The 14,297-nt window shown below is 57.9% G+C and overlaps 1 protein-coding gene across 1 annotated transcript in view; it reads left to right on the top strand.

Annotated features, from left to right (window-relative positions):
* Positions 1 to 470: 470 nt before the first annotated feature.
* Positions 471 to 14,297, top strand: part of PHACTR3 (phosphatase and actin regulator 3) — a 210,097-nt gene continuing 196,270 nt past the window's right edge. Inside the window, exon 1 of the mRNA XM_047068611.1 lies at positions 471 to 588. Coding sequence (XP_046924567.1) covers positions 471 to 588 — 118 coding nt within the window. The remainder of the gene's footprint in view (positions 589 to 14,297) is intronic.

Here is a 14,297-nt window from a genome sequence, read left to right as displayed (position 1 = left end):
CAGCTTTCAGATTAAAGCAATTGCAAGAGCAAAGATTTTCCTTTTTTCCCCTTTTTTTCCAGGGGGGGGTGGGGGGGTGGGGTGGGGGGAGGGAGCGCCCCCAGAAATTCCTGGACATCACCCCCTGCCCCAAGCACGCAATAAACACTGACAAGAAAAAGTTTTTATTTCCTGGTTCAACTTTTTTTTTTCCCCTGGAATATAGACTGAAGAATGGGAATAAACACGAATAAATAGCAGAGCGAGGCCGCGCGCGCCGGGATGCGCCTGGCTGCAGCCGCCAGGCTATTGTCTAACCGCCCTGAAGCCAGCCTGGCGTTGTCCCCCCCGCTCCTTCCCTCTCCCTGTCCCTTTTGATTTTCCTTTTTAAAAAGACGCCCCCTCCAGCCCCCTCGCCTGTGACCTTGGCCGCCTCGGATGCTCTGATTGCACGCGCCTTCCTCCAACTTGCCCCCGCGCCGGCCAGGCCCATGGCCGCGTCCGAGGACGGGAGCGGCTGCCTCGTGTCGCGGGGCCGCTCGCAGAGTGACCCCAGCGTCCTCACCGACTCCTCGGCCACCTCCTCCGCGGACGCCGGGGAAAACCCAGGTAACGGGGGCCGGGCGAGGGCGGCCGGGCAGGTGGGCAGGCCGGGGCCAGGTGGCGCTGGGCTCGTCCGCGGCGCCGCTCCGCGCCGCGCTCTGCAATCGGGGAGCCGCGCCAGGACCCGGGCGCTCGGGCGCCGCAGTTCGCGTCCCCGGGAACGCGGCCGGGGCGCCGCGGAGCCCTTTGTCCGGGCAAGAACCGAGCTCCCCGGGCAGAGCCGGGCGCCCCGCATCGGCCCTCCCTGCAGGCTTCGGGGGCGCTGCCCGCCCCTCCGAGGGGCTTCCCTGCCTTGCGTGGCCGACCGAGCTGGGGAAGGAGAGTCAGACCTGTGGCCGCCTCCGCCGGCGCCGGCTCGGGGCTCTGGCCCCCTCCCCGCGGCCCCAGCTCCCGCGGCCGGGGCTTGGGCGTCCCCCCCGCCCCGGCCCGGGCAGGGCGGCGCTCCCGCGGCCACCGCGCCGAGGGGCTTCCGCTGGGCGCCCGGCTCCGGCGGGGCCTGGCCGCCTCTCGGGACAGGTGTGCCCGGCGGAGCCGCGGGCGGGGAGATGAAGGGAGTGCGCCGGGCTGGAGCCCGCTTGCGTTCAATTATTCGGACTTTGCCCACTCCCCCGCCCCCGCCGCAGCCTCGATTGTTTAGGTGATAAATCCGGCCACAAAGGCGTCTATATGGCTTGATTGATTACTTTCCAGAGAGGAAGAAAGGCCTAATAAAGCAGGAGGGGGGTGGGCTGTGCGGGGCCTGTCGCCATGGAGACGCAGGAAGCAAAGTGATCATTAAAACCTTTCTCCACCAGAAGGCAATTTTCACTTCACAGAGAGAAGTCTGAGCTTCTGAAACGTAGGGTTCAAAAAAAGAATCAAGGCTGGTGTTTTGGGATCCAGCCACTGGACGCGATTTCCTATGGGAGAAGCACAGCGTCCCCTCACAGATTAGGTTTTGACCAGAAGTTGCCGTTGCCTTTGGCAGAAGACTTGTTTTCTCTGAATGCGCCCCCCCCCACCCCCCCAGATGGGGACCTGGACACGTTAAATGGTGGGCATCAAAATCTGCATGATATGCCTGGGGCTGGGGCGGAAGGCAGGCTTTGTGGGGAGGGATTCCTTCACTTCCCTGCGCCGCATAGGAGCTTCGCTCTCTAACTACAGAGAAAGACCTCGTAAAGGCAGCTCTGTGGGCACCAGGGCCCAATTTGACATTTTAAACAATAAAGCCATGCAAGGCTTGTAAGATTTCTTTGTTAGGACTGTTGACACTGTGTCATTTGGTCAAACTAAGGTACCAGCCGAGGAAATCCCTCCGCTTCTACATTTGGGAGGGTAAGTTGATTTCCTCGGAGTTTCAAGCGGAGCCGGCCATGAGCAGACCCTTAAGGCTTTAATTAATCCTTTTATTAGGAATCGGGGATTAAGCCTTCGGCACTCCATGATGGATCGGTTCTCTCTGTGTCGGAGATGCACATCCATGACTGTTCCAATTATGGAAGTTGAGTGGCTCGTCACGAGAGAATCCTTTCCAGCTTCTTTTGTCTCCCTGGCAGTAAAAGGAAGCAAACTTGAAACGGAAATTATGGAGGATTTAGCTTTTTGGCTGTCTGTGAGTTGATGCCTCCGTGGGTGGGAACAGAGGGCTCGGCAGGTGGCTGGTGCTGGCCCACCAGGGAGAGGTGGCAGGCTTGGATGATTAAATGTTGCCGTGGGAGGGCAGACGCTGGAGTTAGTCTCTGGTTCAGATGGTCAGAATGGGACCCCGAGAGCAGATGTCTGAGGCGAGAAGTCTAGAGCATGTACCGTTCTGTGAGTGGTAGAACCTTGCTGAAGATATCAGGCAATTAAGTATTTATGGATTGTGTTAAGCAGAGGAGTTCTGGCAGAAAGAGAATCAGAATCTTCGAGTTGGAAGCAGCCCGGGAGCTGGAAGCAGGCAGGGTGGACCAGGGGAGCATTTTCTATAGCTGCCTTGCCTGGTTGCCTTGGCAGGTGCTTGCATACCTCTTTTGATGGGGGACTCACTTCTTTATGGGGCAGTGCATGGTTCTCTTGGGGCAGATGTGTCTAAAAATTCTTCAGGAGGCTCATAGGAGTGTACAAGCCATCAGTCCTGATGGGGTCCTCTCATAGTGTGTGTTACTCGGGGTTTCAGAGAGTCTGCTCTTCGAGGGCAGTTACCACACCGTTCTGACTCGTTTCTTCACTGGGTTGAAAGTCCCAGCCCTCATCTTGTCCTCCCTTCAGGACCTCTTCGTTTGTCTTCCTGCCGCTCTAAAGATCTACTCCTGAAAACTGAAGCCGGTGAACCAGCTGTGGAATAACCCAGTACAAAGTCAAGGAGAAGGGTCACCTCCTTTGGTCTAGATTTTGTATTTTTAGAAAACAGCCCAAGGTTGCATTTACTCTCCCTCCCCCCCCCGCCCCAAATGCATTTTTAACGCATCACTATGCTCTTAGTAAAAACTCAGGAACATTCTCGGAAAGGTAAAAATCCTTCTGTCTCTCTCTCTCTCTCTCTCTCTCTCCAGAGGTTACTTCTGCGAGGAGCGTAGAGAATCCTCTCTAGATCTTTCCTACAGGTTCATATCTTCACGTTCCTGGAGAACGGTTTTAAGAAAACACTGTATGTCATGTTCTTCAGCTTGTATTTCTGCTGCACACTGGGTCTTGGGAGGTCTTGTCCTATGGAACATTTTCATCTCCCTCTCTTCTAATAGGCACATAGTACACCAAGAATACGTTTTTCACTGGATATTAGGCATTGGTGTTCTTTCCCAAGTTTACCCATCAGAGTCAACCTGGCTGTGTGTGCCCAGGCAAAGCCTCCTTGTGCTTGTGTGTAAATTTCCCCTAGGGCGTGTCCCATCTGGTGGGATGCCAGGGCCACAGGGCACCCACACTTTCTTGTCGTGATATCGCACCCCGGAAAATGTGCCGATTGACATTCTTTCCAGAATCTCCGAGAGTGCCCTTTCTCTGCAGGCTTGCCAACATCTGAGGTCATCAATCTCCTTTTCCCCGCACGAAGAGTGACAAATGGTGGCTCATTGTGTTAATTTGTGGATCCTTGATCGCTGGTGAGCGCGAGCAGCTTTTTGTGGCCTTATTAGTGCATTAAATCTCTCAGTGGCCACGTCTGTGGCCACGGACTGTGTGGCGGGCACGAACGGCTTTCCCCGAGGGCCCATGCTTCCACTCTCTCCGCATCATTGCTGCGTTAACAGTAATGTTGCATCTTCGCAAGACTCTTCTCTGTGAATCCCTGCTCGGTGCCCACAGGCACGGCCAGGCCTTCTCCCCCAGTTGAGCCGGAAACAAGGTGAGACAGCACCCTGTGACCTTTCATGCTTCCGAGGAGTTCCTACTCGCGGGGAGTTTTGCTAGGCTTTTTTCTGCCCCCTGCACCGAGAAGGTGGTCTGTGACCTCCTCCCTGTCCTCCTCCTTCCCTCACTGTCCCTATCCTGTCCCCCTCGCTGGCCTTGCCCGGTGCCCCTTCCTGACCCTCTCTTCGCTCGCATTGTGCTGCGTTTCGCTCTCCTGGCTCCCTGCTCAGCCGTCTCATCCTCCTCCTTGCAGCGGGCACACTGGGGGTTCCTGTAGGGCCCTCTGCTGACTTCTTTCTCCACTCCACACCCCTCCCCCTTTCCCAGATGCAGGACCAGAGTCCCCTGGGACTGCCGTTTGCACCCTTTCTGTGGGGCCTGGCTGTTTCCCTTTGTGAAGCTTCTGCTCCGGGGGCCAACCAGTGGGGGACCTGTGCTTTTGGGCAGGTTCCTCGGGCTTGACCCCCTTCACGTTGGTGCCTACTCACTCTCTGCGGTGGGGGCTGCCCTGGGCCCTTAAGATGCTAAGCGGCATCCCTGGCCTCTACCCACTAGATGACGGGAGCTCCCCACCCCCTAGTTGTGACAACCAAAAATGTCTTCAGACATCTCCTGGTGTCCCCTGGGGACAACGTCTCCCTGGAGAGCTGCTGATGTGGACCGTCGTTTCCCAGTGTGTATCAGTCACCTGGAGTCCTGCTAAACCCAGCGTTTCTGCTTCGGCATGTCCGGGAGGGGCCCTGGTAACGTGCATTTCTAACAAGTGACAGGGTGGGGCTCAGGTGGCCTCCCCTGGGGGATCGCTGAGTCCAGTGCTCAGCCATAGCCTCGGTCTCTGTGCTGACAACTTCTGCGTGTGTATGTCCCCATCCACGTGTCTGTGCCCGTGTGTGTGACCACGTGGGCCCTGCCCTGTGTGACTCCTGAGCTCCAGCCCTCGGTGTCCCGCGGTCCGCTTCCCATCCTTCAGGTCTCGGGCTGATGTCGCCTCCTGTCCCTCCTTTCTGATTCGCTCGTGGCGCTCTTCACCTCCTGGGATCCCGGTGTGTGTCATCCATGAGGACTGTCCCCCTCTAGGCCCGGAGCCCCGCACAGAGCTCCCACGCAGGAGGCTCCAGGGAGCATGTGTGGAATGCATGGGTGCAAGCACAGACCGCAGGCATAGCTGACGAGGCTTGGGGCTGGCCAGCTGGACCGGCCTCTGTGCAGATCAGCTCGGGCACAGCCAGAGGGTGGCTGGGAGACCAGCAACTGCTCCCTTCTGCGGTCCTACTTCTGCCTTATTGCCTGGAGGGGGAGAAGCCTTTCGGAGCGTCCTGTGCCCTCCCGAGCTGCGGGCTGCCACACACGGACACGTGCCAGGCCACGCTCTCGCTGGGTGTCCCGCGCTGGCCCCTCGCTGGTTGCGTCCTCCGTGCTCCAGCGGGCCCCCTTCCCCTCCTCCCAGGAGGAGTGCTCTTGCCGCTTCCAATTTCCCTGCCATCGACCACCGGGAGCCCCTGCCGCCTTCTGGCTGGACTGCTCGGTACCGAGTCCTGGTTTTCTCTTCCCTCTGCCTGGTTCCGCCGTTGGTGGGACGGAGAGTTTTCCAAAGCGTAAATGTGGTCTGGTCTCTCCTTTGCCTCAGCCCTACGGCCTGGTGGCGACAGGGCAACGTGCCCCCTTTCTCCCTGGTGGTTCTGCCACGGTCCCCCCCCCCCGCCCCCCGCCTTGCTCCAGTGCCCTCCTCCCCGAGTCCTGAGTCCCGGGGGTCTCCCTCTGGCCCCTCGCAGAGTGTCCGCTTGGCCTAATTAGGAGCGAAACTACGCGGTAATAACCTTGCCAGCTTCTTCGGGCTTATTAAAACTAAAAGCTAGATGCGTTAAAAAAATATATGGGGTTTAAGAACTCAAGAGTTTTTGTCTGATGATGAAAGCACTGTACATTCCTTACCGGAAAAGATTGGATGCTTCTGAAATTTCTGTTCCCCGGCCCTTCTCACTTGAGTGCAGCACAGAAGGCCACGACCGCAGACGGCTTTGTCGCTGGGGCCTTCCCAGGTGCCCGCACGAGGAGGTCAGCCGCCACAGTTTAGGGTCCCGGCTTTCCCCCTCCCCACCCTGCGCCCCTTTTGATCACGTTAGCCAATTTCCCCGCTGTCTTGTCACTCTTTGAAATGATCTCACTGATGTATTTGACAGCCTAGTTTATTTTCTGTCTCCCTCTGGAAAGCACCTTCCAGTATGGTAGTCACTAGCTACCTGTAGCAATTGAAATCTAAGTTAAATAAATGAAAACGAAAATTTCCTGGCCCCAGCTGCACCGACCACATTTCAAGAGCTCAGTAGCCACGTGTGGCTGGTGGCTGCCATACTGGAAAATGCGGATCTAGAACATCCCGTCCCCAGAACGTTGGGCCAGCACTGTTCTGAATGGGAAGCCCCCTGAGGGCAGGGCCTTGCCCATTATCCTCTTGGTTATGCCGCACTTGGCTGTTTCCCAGTGAATGTTTGTTGATGGCATTGAGTCCGCCCGAGCTGGTCATGGTCTGGAGCTCTTCTTCTGGAGGGACCCTTGGCCTCCCTCAGTCTCATCTTCTCATGTTCCTAAGGGAGGACATCCAAACAGAGATCATTTCTTATCCGCACAAGATTCATTTATTTCGACTCAGTGAGCTTCCCCAGAGAAGCTAAAATGTGCCGTGTTGGGTCCTTGCTGGATGGCTGTCTTCCACGAAGACAGCAATGCCATCCAGACAGATACTTTGCCTGGAGCTGGACGGGTGGGTCCAGGTGTTGGCTTTGCCACACGCAAGCTCAGGGACTTTGGACAAGTCACCTCACCTGTCTGAACCTCCATTTCCTGTATGTCACATAGTGGTAGTTATTGTTCCTGACTCCCGGCGGGTGAGGCCTACTGAGCTGTTGTCTGTACCGGTGAATGCATTTTGAGACATTGCTCGTTGCTGTCTCAGGTCTGAGGAGACAAGCGTCTCCCGACATCCTCGGAGATGGTTCCGTCTTCGGTGGATAAGGTCAGGAGGCAGTGGACCCTGCGAGGAGGGCAGGAGGCAAAGGAGGGGCAGCTCCCGGGGCTGTTTGCAGCCCCTCCTATGACTGGGTCCGAGTCAGGGCCGAGCTGTCAGCCTCTCTGTGCTTCATTGTCTGCAGCTGTGACTGTGGGTCAGCCCGTACTGACCCGGCGGGGGCTGGTCAGGACCTGGGGCCCCACAGTGTCTCAGGAAATGGCGGTCAGAAGGAGGAGGAAGGTTCTGGTTCAGGTTCAGGTTCTGGTCTCCCTGGGCGCTTGCAGTAGCTTGCTGTGTGGATGGGCTGGCTCTACCCGTCTCTTCCCACCCAGCCGTTGGCTCCAGACCTCACCTGCCCTTTCCCATAACCACTGTTTTCCTAGGGCCGTGTCTGCCTCCGTGGCTTCCTCCCTGTCCAGCCCCCGGGTCCCCTTCCTCAGACGCTGCTCCCCAGCTGCCCGCCAGCCCCCTCCCCAGACTGCGGTCCATCCAGAGTCCCCTCACCTCCAGGTCGCTGCCTCTGGTCCTATAATTCTGGGACAGCATTTGGGTGGTCTCGGAAGAAGATGTGAATACGTATTCTGGGGGAGAGAATGGTTCACTTTTGTGAGTTTGCCTGGCAGGCTCTTTTGGGAAGAGGGCACCCAGGGCTACCACAACACCCCGTTTTAAGACCTATGCTGGAAATCCAGATTTTAATGTGAAATGTGATTTTTAAATGTTGTCAAGTTTATCAGTTAGGGATCGGTTTGGCTTCACATAACAGGAAAGCCAAGGAGAGCCCCGGCTGGATTAGGATCGGGGTTTTGGTCTAGGGAGGCGCAGATAGCCCACCGGCTTCCTGGTCGCGGGTTGAAGGCTGTGTGATTTCCTGGTAGCAGCTGGTTACAGGGTGGTTGCACCTCTCGCAGTAGGTACACTTCCTGGGCAGGACGAAGGGGCTGGGGACAGGTTGAGGGGTGTCCGGCTGCTGAGTCATGACCCTCCTTTCCTGGGAGCCGTTCCCAGTGACATCTGCTTACGCGTCATTGGCCAGAAGGGTTCAGATTGCCACCAGCAGCTGCAGGGGGCTGGGGAACGCCGCGGGGCTTTGGGTGGTTGGTTTTGTTTGTTTTAGGTGCATGGCTACCCTTAACAAGAACCGGTGAAGAAGGGGGTAAGAAGAGTGGCTGCGGGTCATCAGCTGCGGTCCCTGCCAGGGCAGCCTAGAAACAAAGAAAGCCCCAAGCCAAACCACGCACATCTGGGGATGCATGTGGCCCGCAGGCTGCCCTTTGAAAATTACATAGAAGGCATCTCGGGAAGGCTGAAGCAATTATTATGTTTCATGACATTTCTTTAGCGAGAAATTAAAGGTTGGGAGTAAGATGTGTGATCTAAGCCTGAACATTATGTCCATCCAAATTTTATTTGATAATATTTGTTCGGGGTACAAGACTGACAAGGTCACTGGCCTTCACGGAGCTGACAGTCTGGTGAATTATTGATAGCTGGAGTGAAAATGTGCTCGTCGTCAACTCTGTTTTCTACACGGGGCCATCACACTTGTGTTTCACTTTCCTCTAAACCCTGGAGAAAGCACCAGAGGGCTGGGGAGGCTGAGGACCCCACCCGGGGGCACACTTGGCGGGGGGGGAGCAGGGGCGGGGGGGGGGGGGGGAGGTGGTGGAAGCTTGAATCCTGGTGAGTTTGATGCCCCACCCACACACCTGCCACGCCCACTGCCTGCCTGACCCACCCCTGTCCCCTGGGCTCACTCCCTGCCCCACCCACGCAGCCCTCCCACTCACCCTGCCCCACTCACCCCTGTCCATCCCAGCCACTGCCTGCCCCGCCCACTGTGCCCTGCCCACCCTGTCTGAGCTGCCCACTCTCTGCCTGACCTGACCCACCCGTGTCCACTCCGCCCCTTCCCTGCTCCACCCACCCTGCCCCTCTCACCCCTGTCCATCCCAGCCACTGCCTGCCCCGCCCACCTGCCTGCCCCGCCCACTCGGCCTGCCCCGCCCACCCGGCCTGTCCCGCCCATTCTCTGCTGGCCTCTTCATACACCTTCCCTGAAGGGCCTCAGTCTTTGAGATGGAACAGGTGCCTCTGCTTCGTCCCTTTCCTGGCTCAGGCAATCCATCTGACAGATGTATATGTATCTGTAGTCACATAAGCACACAGACAGACATACTCCTCCATTTCCCAGTCCATTTAACCAGAATGGCCACCAGGACGAGATTTATTTATTGAAAGTCAGGCAAGGTGATGGCAGAGACTCAGCCGATGGCTGAGTCGTGGAAGGTTTTATCTTTAATGGGCTGGGGCGGTGTCCCTGTTTGTTAAAGCAAGTCATTGGATGGGCAGCTTGGCATGTCCCTTATCCAGTGGGCACCGCATTAAGTACACTTTGACATTGATGAGTGGGCAGTCACAAAATGAATCTGCCAAGACCCCAGGGGAGGACGGGAGCTGTGGCTACATGGCTTAATAAATATATTTATTACGCGTTGTTGTGCAGCTGTTTTAAGTGTAACACTTTGTTAAAGTCACAATCTTTCTCAATACTCTTACTGATGAGTTGTGTTATTACTTTATTTGGGGGGGCCGTTACTTCTTGGAAGTTTGTGTCTATGTGCAGAAAAATTTTTGCCGTGTTGTAATCACTAGCTCAGGGGATTTAAATAAAGTCAGAGAGATGTGCCAGAAATGATCTTTTTTGCTTCCCTTTGGCAGGAAAACATCGTCCCGGGCAGTGTTAATTCTGGGATGACTGTGTTTCTGCAGCCACATGAGTCAGGTTGTCGCTGACCTTGGCATGTTGGTCAGGGTCTTTTGTGCAAAGCTCCTGAGCGTGTGCGAGCGTCAGGACTGTCTCAGCACCTGGGCGCCGCTCTGCTGGGGTCGCCTGGCCCTGCCCCGCGTTCTTTATTTTTTCACTGGACTCTAGGTATGACCGTGGAAGTGGGCTCTCCAGAGAGAGTGGTGGTGTGTGATCTTCCTTTAAATCAAATTTATTTACGCACAGAAGAAGACGGCCTCAAAACCGTCTATTATAAAGTAGCTGCGGTAATGCCCGGAAACACGAGGAGACACAGGCACGGCAGAGGTCACAAAGGGGGCGTCGGTTTCGGAGGAAGGGGGAGATGCTGTATGTTATCGTCCTGGGCTTGTGACCCTGGTTGGCATTTCTCCGTCTGCTGCCGTATCGAGCACTGCTGTGTGCAGGGGGGACGGCGTGGGGGGCGATGGAAACACGTACTGCCTGTCCTGGAGGCTCACCGTCTGGCTAGCGACGTAGCACGTCAACGAGTACGGAGCGACAGGTTACCTGCGTAATAAGCCCAGACCCCTCACGTTTGTCTCCTTCTGTGCTGTTTCGAGTTCGTTCCCTCCCAGCGATCGGGGGTCTGCAGCACGGAGCGCTCACCGGCGAGCAGGTGTCTGCAGGGTGGCAGGTCCAGGATGGGCGCCGGAGGCAGAGCCAGCACCTCTTTCCCGCACGCGCCGCATCCTCCGTGGGCCCAGCAGTGGTGTCTCGTGGCAGGTGGAGACGCACGGGGGGCCTCTTCCGTCTCGCGCCTTCACTTCCGGCTCCGTCTGCGAGGACAGGCACGTGGGCGGCGTGCTGAGCGAGGGATGTACACTCGGCCCCCGGTGGGCGGAGCGGGCGGGGCACACGTGGACGCAGGAGGGGTGGGGAGTGGGGGCCGTAGCGCAGACCCCACGGTGGGCTCGCTTCCCCTCGTAGACCGCCAGCGCCCAGAGACGACGGGCTCGGCCGGCTTGACGTCGCCGTCCCCTGGCGCGTCTGACATGGCGGGGCTGACATGGGGACGCTGGCCGACAAGGTGTGGGGGGGGATCTGGCGGGTCCGTGGGCTGTGGCGTCAGGCTGCCTGGGTCCACGTGCCTCCATACGTCTCTCGGCCTCGGTTTCCCCGTCTGTAAAATGAAGATTGCTTGTAGCGCTGCCTACGGTGAAGGGTGGCCGTGGGGACCCGGTGGGTTGGTTTCTGTAAGGTGTTGAGCACGGTGCCCATCGCTATGGACAGGCTTCCCCTCAAGGCGTCTTGGTGGCCCCTGAGCATTCTGGCCAGGGACACTGGGGAGCCCTGGTCCTCTGCAGCACCGAGGCTCTGACACCCACGTGTCCGGCTGGTGCCCTCACGACGTTGCAGGAAGAGTCCCTCCTGGCCTGAGGTCACCACCGCCTGGCGAAATCCGCCGTTCCTTCCCGCCTTCTCACCCTGGCCCCTGCTCGTCCCTGGGGCTGGTTCACAGGGTCGCTGGTACGGGAGGGACACTCCTCCGGAGGCCCCGTGCGCATCTTCCCAGTTGGGGAGCTGAGCTGGGGGAGTCAGGATGTAACAGGGCCAGGTCAAACGGCAAGGTCGCAGGCTGGGTCACAGCCACAGCTGGGGTGCCGGGCTGAGAGCCCCGGGGCTGATGCTCAGTGCTGGCCTTGGGCTCAGGAGGGGGCATGTGGACAGAGGGGACCCTCCTGTCCCTTTTTCCCCCCTGCCATGGGTAGCTGGTTCTGCCTCAATAGGGAGCAACGAAAGACTTAGGGATAATTTACTATTTTGTCTCCTTTTTTAGTGGGATTTAATATCTCCAACACGGAACAAACGAGGGGCCTGGCCTGGTGCTTCGGTCCATCCGGGCAGCCCCTCTGGTGGGGGCACAGGCCCTCTCCCGTTAGTGTTCCCCGGCAATCTCGTCTTTTCCTTAAGGTCATTACTGCAGACACTGGTGGCATCTTCGCGTGACAACTTACCTCTGATGTCTCTTTGTGCCTTCTGTCTATTAGGACTGGTGTTACCCGCCGTCGTGTTCTCCGCTCCAGGACAGTCCTGCCCGGAGTAGGCGTTCAGGGAACGTGGCTTTTATCTTGAGTATATGGTAATGACACCCATGTCACCAATGGTGTGGCTGCCATTCGCGGGTAGCCACGCGCAGAGGTGAAATTGAGGGGCAAACGTCCTCCACATAGCAGCAACAAAAGGCCATGACGGCTTTGGGGTGTCGGGGTGAATGGTCTTGCCCTTCCGGAAATCCCCAGAGCAGATGACCGAGTGTAAAGGGCGGCCGCTCAGAGCGCGACTTATCGGTAGTGCGCATTGCTACAAAGAAGCCTACAGATTTGTTAATAATTAGTCTCTGTGTGCTTTTTAAAATTAACTAACGACAGTTTATTCTAGGGGGATATTAGCACAGAGCAGCTGTTCTCTCAGGAAAATGCAGGTTCCAATCAGTCGTTTTGTTTCTGGTTCCTTTTTCTGACCCTGGGCGGAGCCGCCGTTGGCTCTTGCTTGGTGAGCCCGTTAGCCAGGGGGCAGAGGTCGTTTCTCCCACGGGCACCCAGGAGCCCAGCCACCAAACATTTCACGGGGTGGGACATCGCTGGTTGCGGAGAGGCTGTTGGGTGGCTCCTTTCCCCAGCCCAGGCTGTCACTGGAAAGGATAGGCACAGAACACGTGCGTGACAACACCGGCTGGCTCATTGCAAGTGGGTGCTCCCCTCCACGTCCCCTCCGTCCTCCCTCCCATCCAACAAACCAAGTGCTCTCTCTTAGGCCAGGTGTGATGGCAGCACGGGGACGGCGTGGACAGCCGAGGCGGAGGCACCGCCCCATGCCCCTGGGGTAGTCTAGCGGGGGCCTCGAGCAGGGACTGGAATATCCCATAGGCGAATACTAGTCACGCCGAGGTGAGATTGCCCTGGTGCTATGAGGGGGCCTGCAGGCTGGGGCGGCTCAGGGAAGGTGTCACTTGAGTCGAGAACTGAAAAGTGGGTATGAGTGATGGGAAAGGCAAGGTTTCCTGGGTGGAGAAAATGGCCCGTGCAAAGGCCCAGAGGTAGGATGCTCAACGGGTAAAGTGAGCCAGTGGCTGGAGGGGGGGGGGGGGGTGCATGTCACCATGTGTGCGCGTGTGTGTACCCGCGTGCAAGGGAGGGGAGGCAGTGGAGAGCTCCAGGTGTCCAGCCTGCTTTCCTTGTGCTCGCGGACCCCTGTGAGGGTTTTTTTAGGTGACGGACCCTGGCTGCATGTGGATGGGACTTCTCTGGGGAAGGAAGCCTGGAATCAGGCCTCACTGCAAGGATTGGGAGGGCCACCTCCGCGTAGTCCCTGTCCCCCTTGGGAAGCTTGGGGACCATCTCAGCATCGGGGCTGGGACCGTGGTCGGGGCACATGCCACCTGTCCTCTCCCCCGACCCAGTCTCTCTGGCCTGCGGTGAGGGGTCTGTGAGCCCATATTCACCCCCGTCTTCCCTCTGTGGGTGCTCCAGAAACCCTTCCCGTGTCCCTCATGGTGGCTTTTCTCCCACGTGCCCGCGTACAGGATGCTGAACACAGGCTCCGGTGGGTGCCTGTACTGTGCTAAGCGGGAGGAAGGGAGCAGGCCCCGGAGACAGAGGAATAGGGTCTCCTTCACAGAGTCTCTGGGGGTTTAAGTCAGGCTTCCTCCTCCCCCTTCTATCCCTCCCTGCCTCCCTTTCTTTGTTTTCCTCCTTCCTTCAGCCTTCCTTCCTTGTCCCCTCCCCCTCCTCTCTGCACTCCCTGCTCCGCACTCCTCCCTGTTCTCTGTGCTCCTCCCTCCTGCTTGTGCTCCCCCTTCTTGCCTGTGCTCCTCCCTCTCCCTCATCTTGCTCCTCCCTCCTTCTAGTGCTCCTCCTTCCTGCCTGCGCTCCTCCCTCCTCCTTGTAGTCCTCCCTCCTTGTGTTCCTCCTTCCTCCTGTGATCTTCCCTCCTCATGCTCCTCCCTATGCTCTTTCCTTCTCTCTGTGCTCCTCCCTTCTCTCCGTGCTCCTCCCTCCTCCCTGTAGTCCTCCCTCCTTGTGCTCCTCCCTCCTCCTTGTGCTCCTCCCCTCCTCCCTGTGCTCCTCCTTCTTGCCTGTGTTCCTCCTTCCTCCTTGTGATCTTCCCTCCTCGTGCTCCTCCCTATGCTCTTTCCTCCTCTCCGTGCTCCCCCTCCTCCCTGTGCTCCTCCCTTCTCTCCGTGCTCCTCCCTCCTCCCTGTAGTCCTCCCTCCCTGTGCTCCTCCCCTCCTCCCTGTGCTCCTCCTTCTTGCCTGTGTTCCTCCCTCCTCCTTGTGATCTTCCCTCCTCATGCTCCTCTCTATGCTCTTTCCTCCTCTCCGTGCTCCCCCTCCTCCCTGTGCTCCTCCTCTCCTCCCCATGCTCCTCCCTCCTCCTTGTAGTCCTCCCTTCTTGTGCTCCTCCCTGTGCTCCTCCTTCTTGCCTGTGTTCCTCCCTCCTCCTTGTGATCTTCCCTCCTTGTGCTCCTCCCTATGCTCTTTCCTCCTCTCTGTGCTCCTCCCTCCTCCCCATGCTCCTCCCTCCTCTCCGTGCTCCTCCCTCCACCCTTCCTGAGAGGCAGAGGCAGCAGTGGGGGAGGTCACACAGA

The sequence above is a fragment of the Lynx rufus genome, unplaced genomic scaffold (genome assembly GCF_022079265.1).
Source record: "Lynx rufus isolate CCGP_SWC_20201006 ecotype Redwood Valley unplaced genomic scaffold, mLynRuf1.p SCAF_8, whole genome shotgun sequence".
NCBI classification, from domain to species: domain Eukaryota; kingdom Metazoa; phylum Chordata; class Mammalia; order Carnivora; family Felidae; genus Lynx; species Lynx rufus.
Note: the sequence above shows the minus strand (reverse complement) of the source record. Positions and strands in the feature narration are given on the sequence as shown.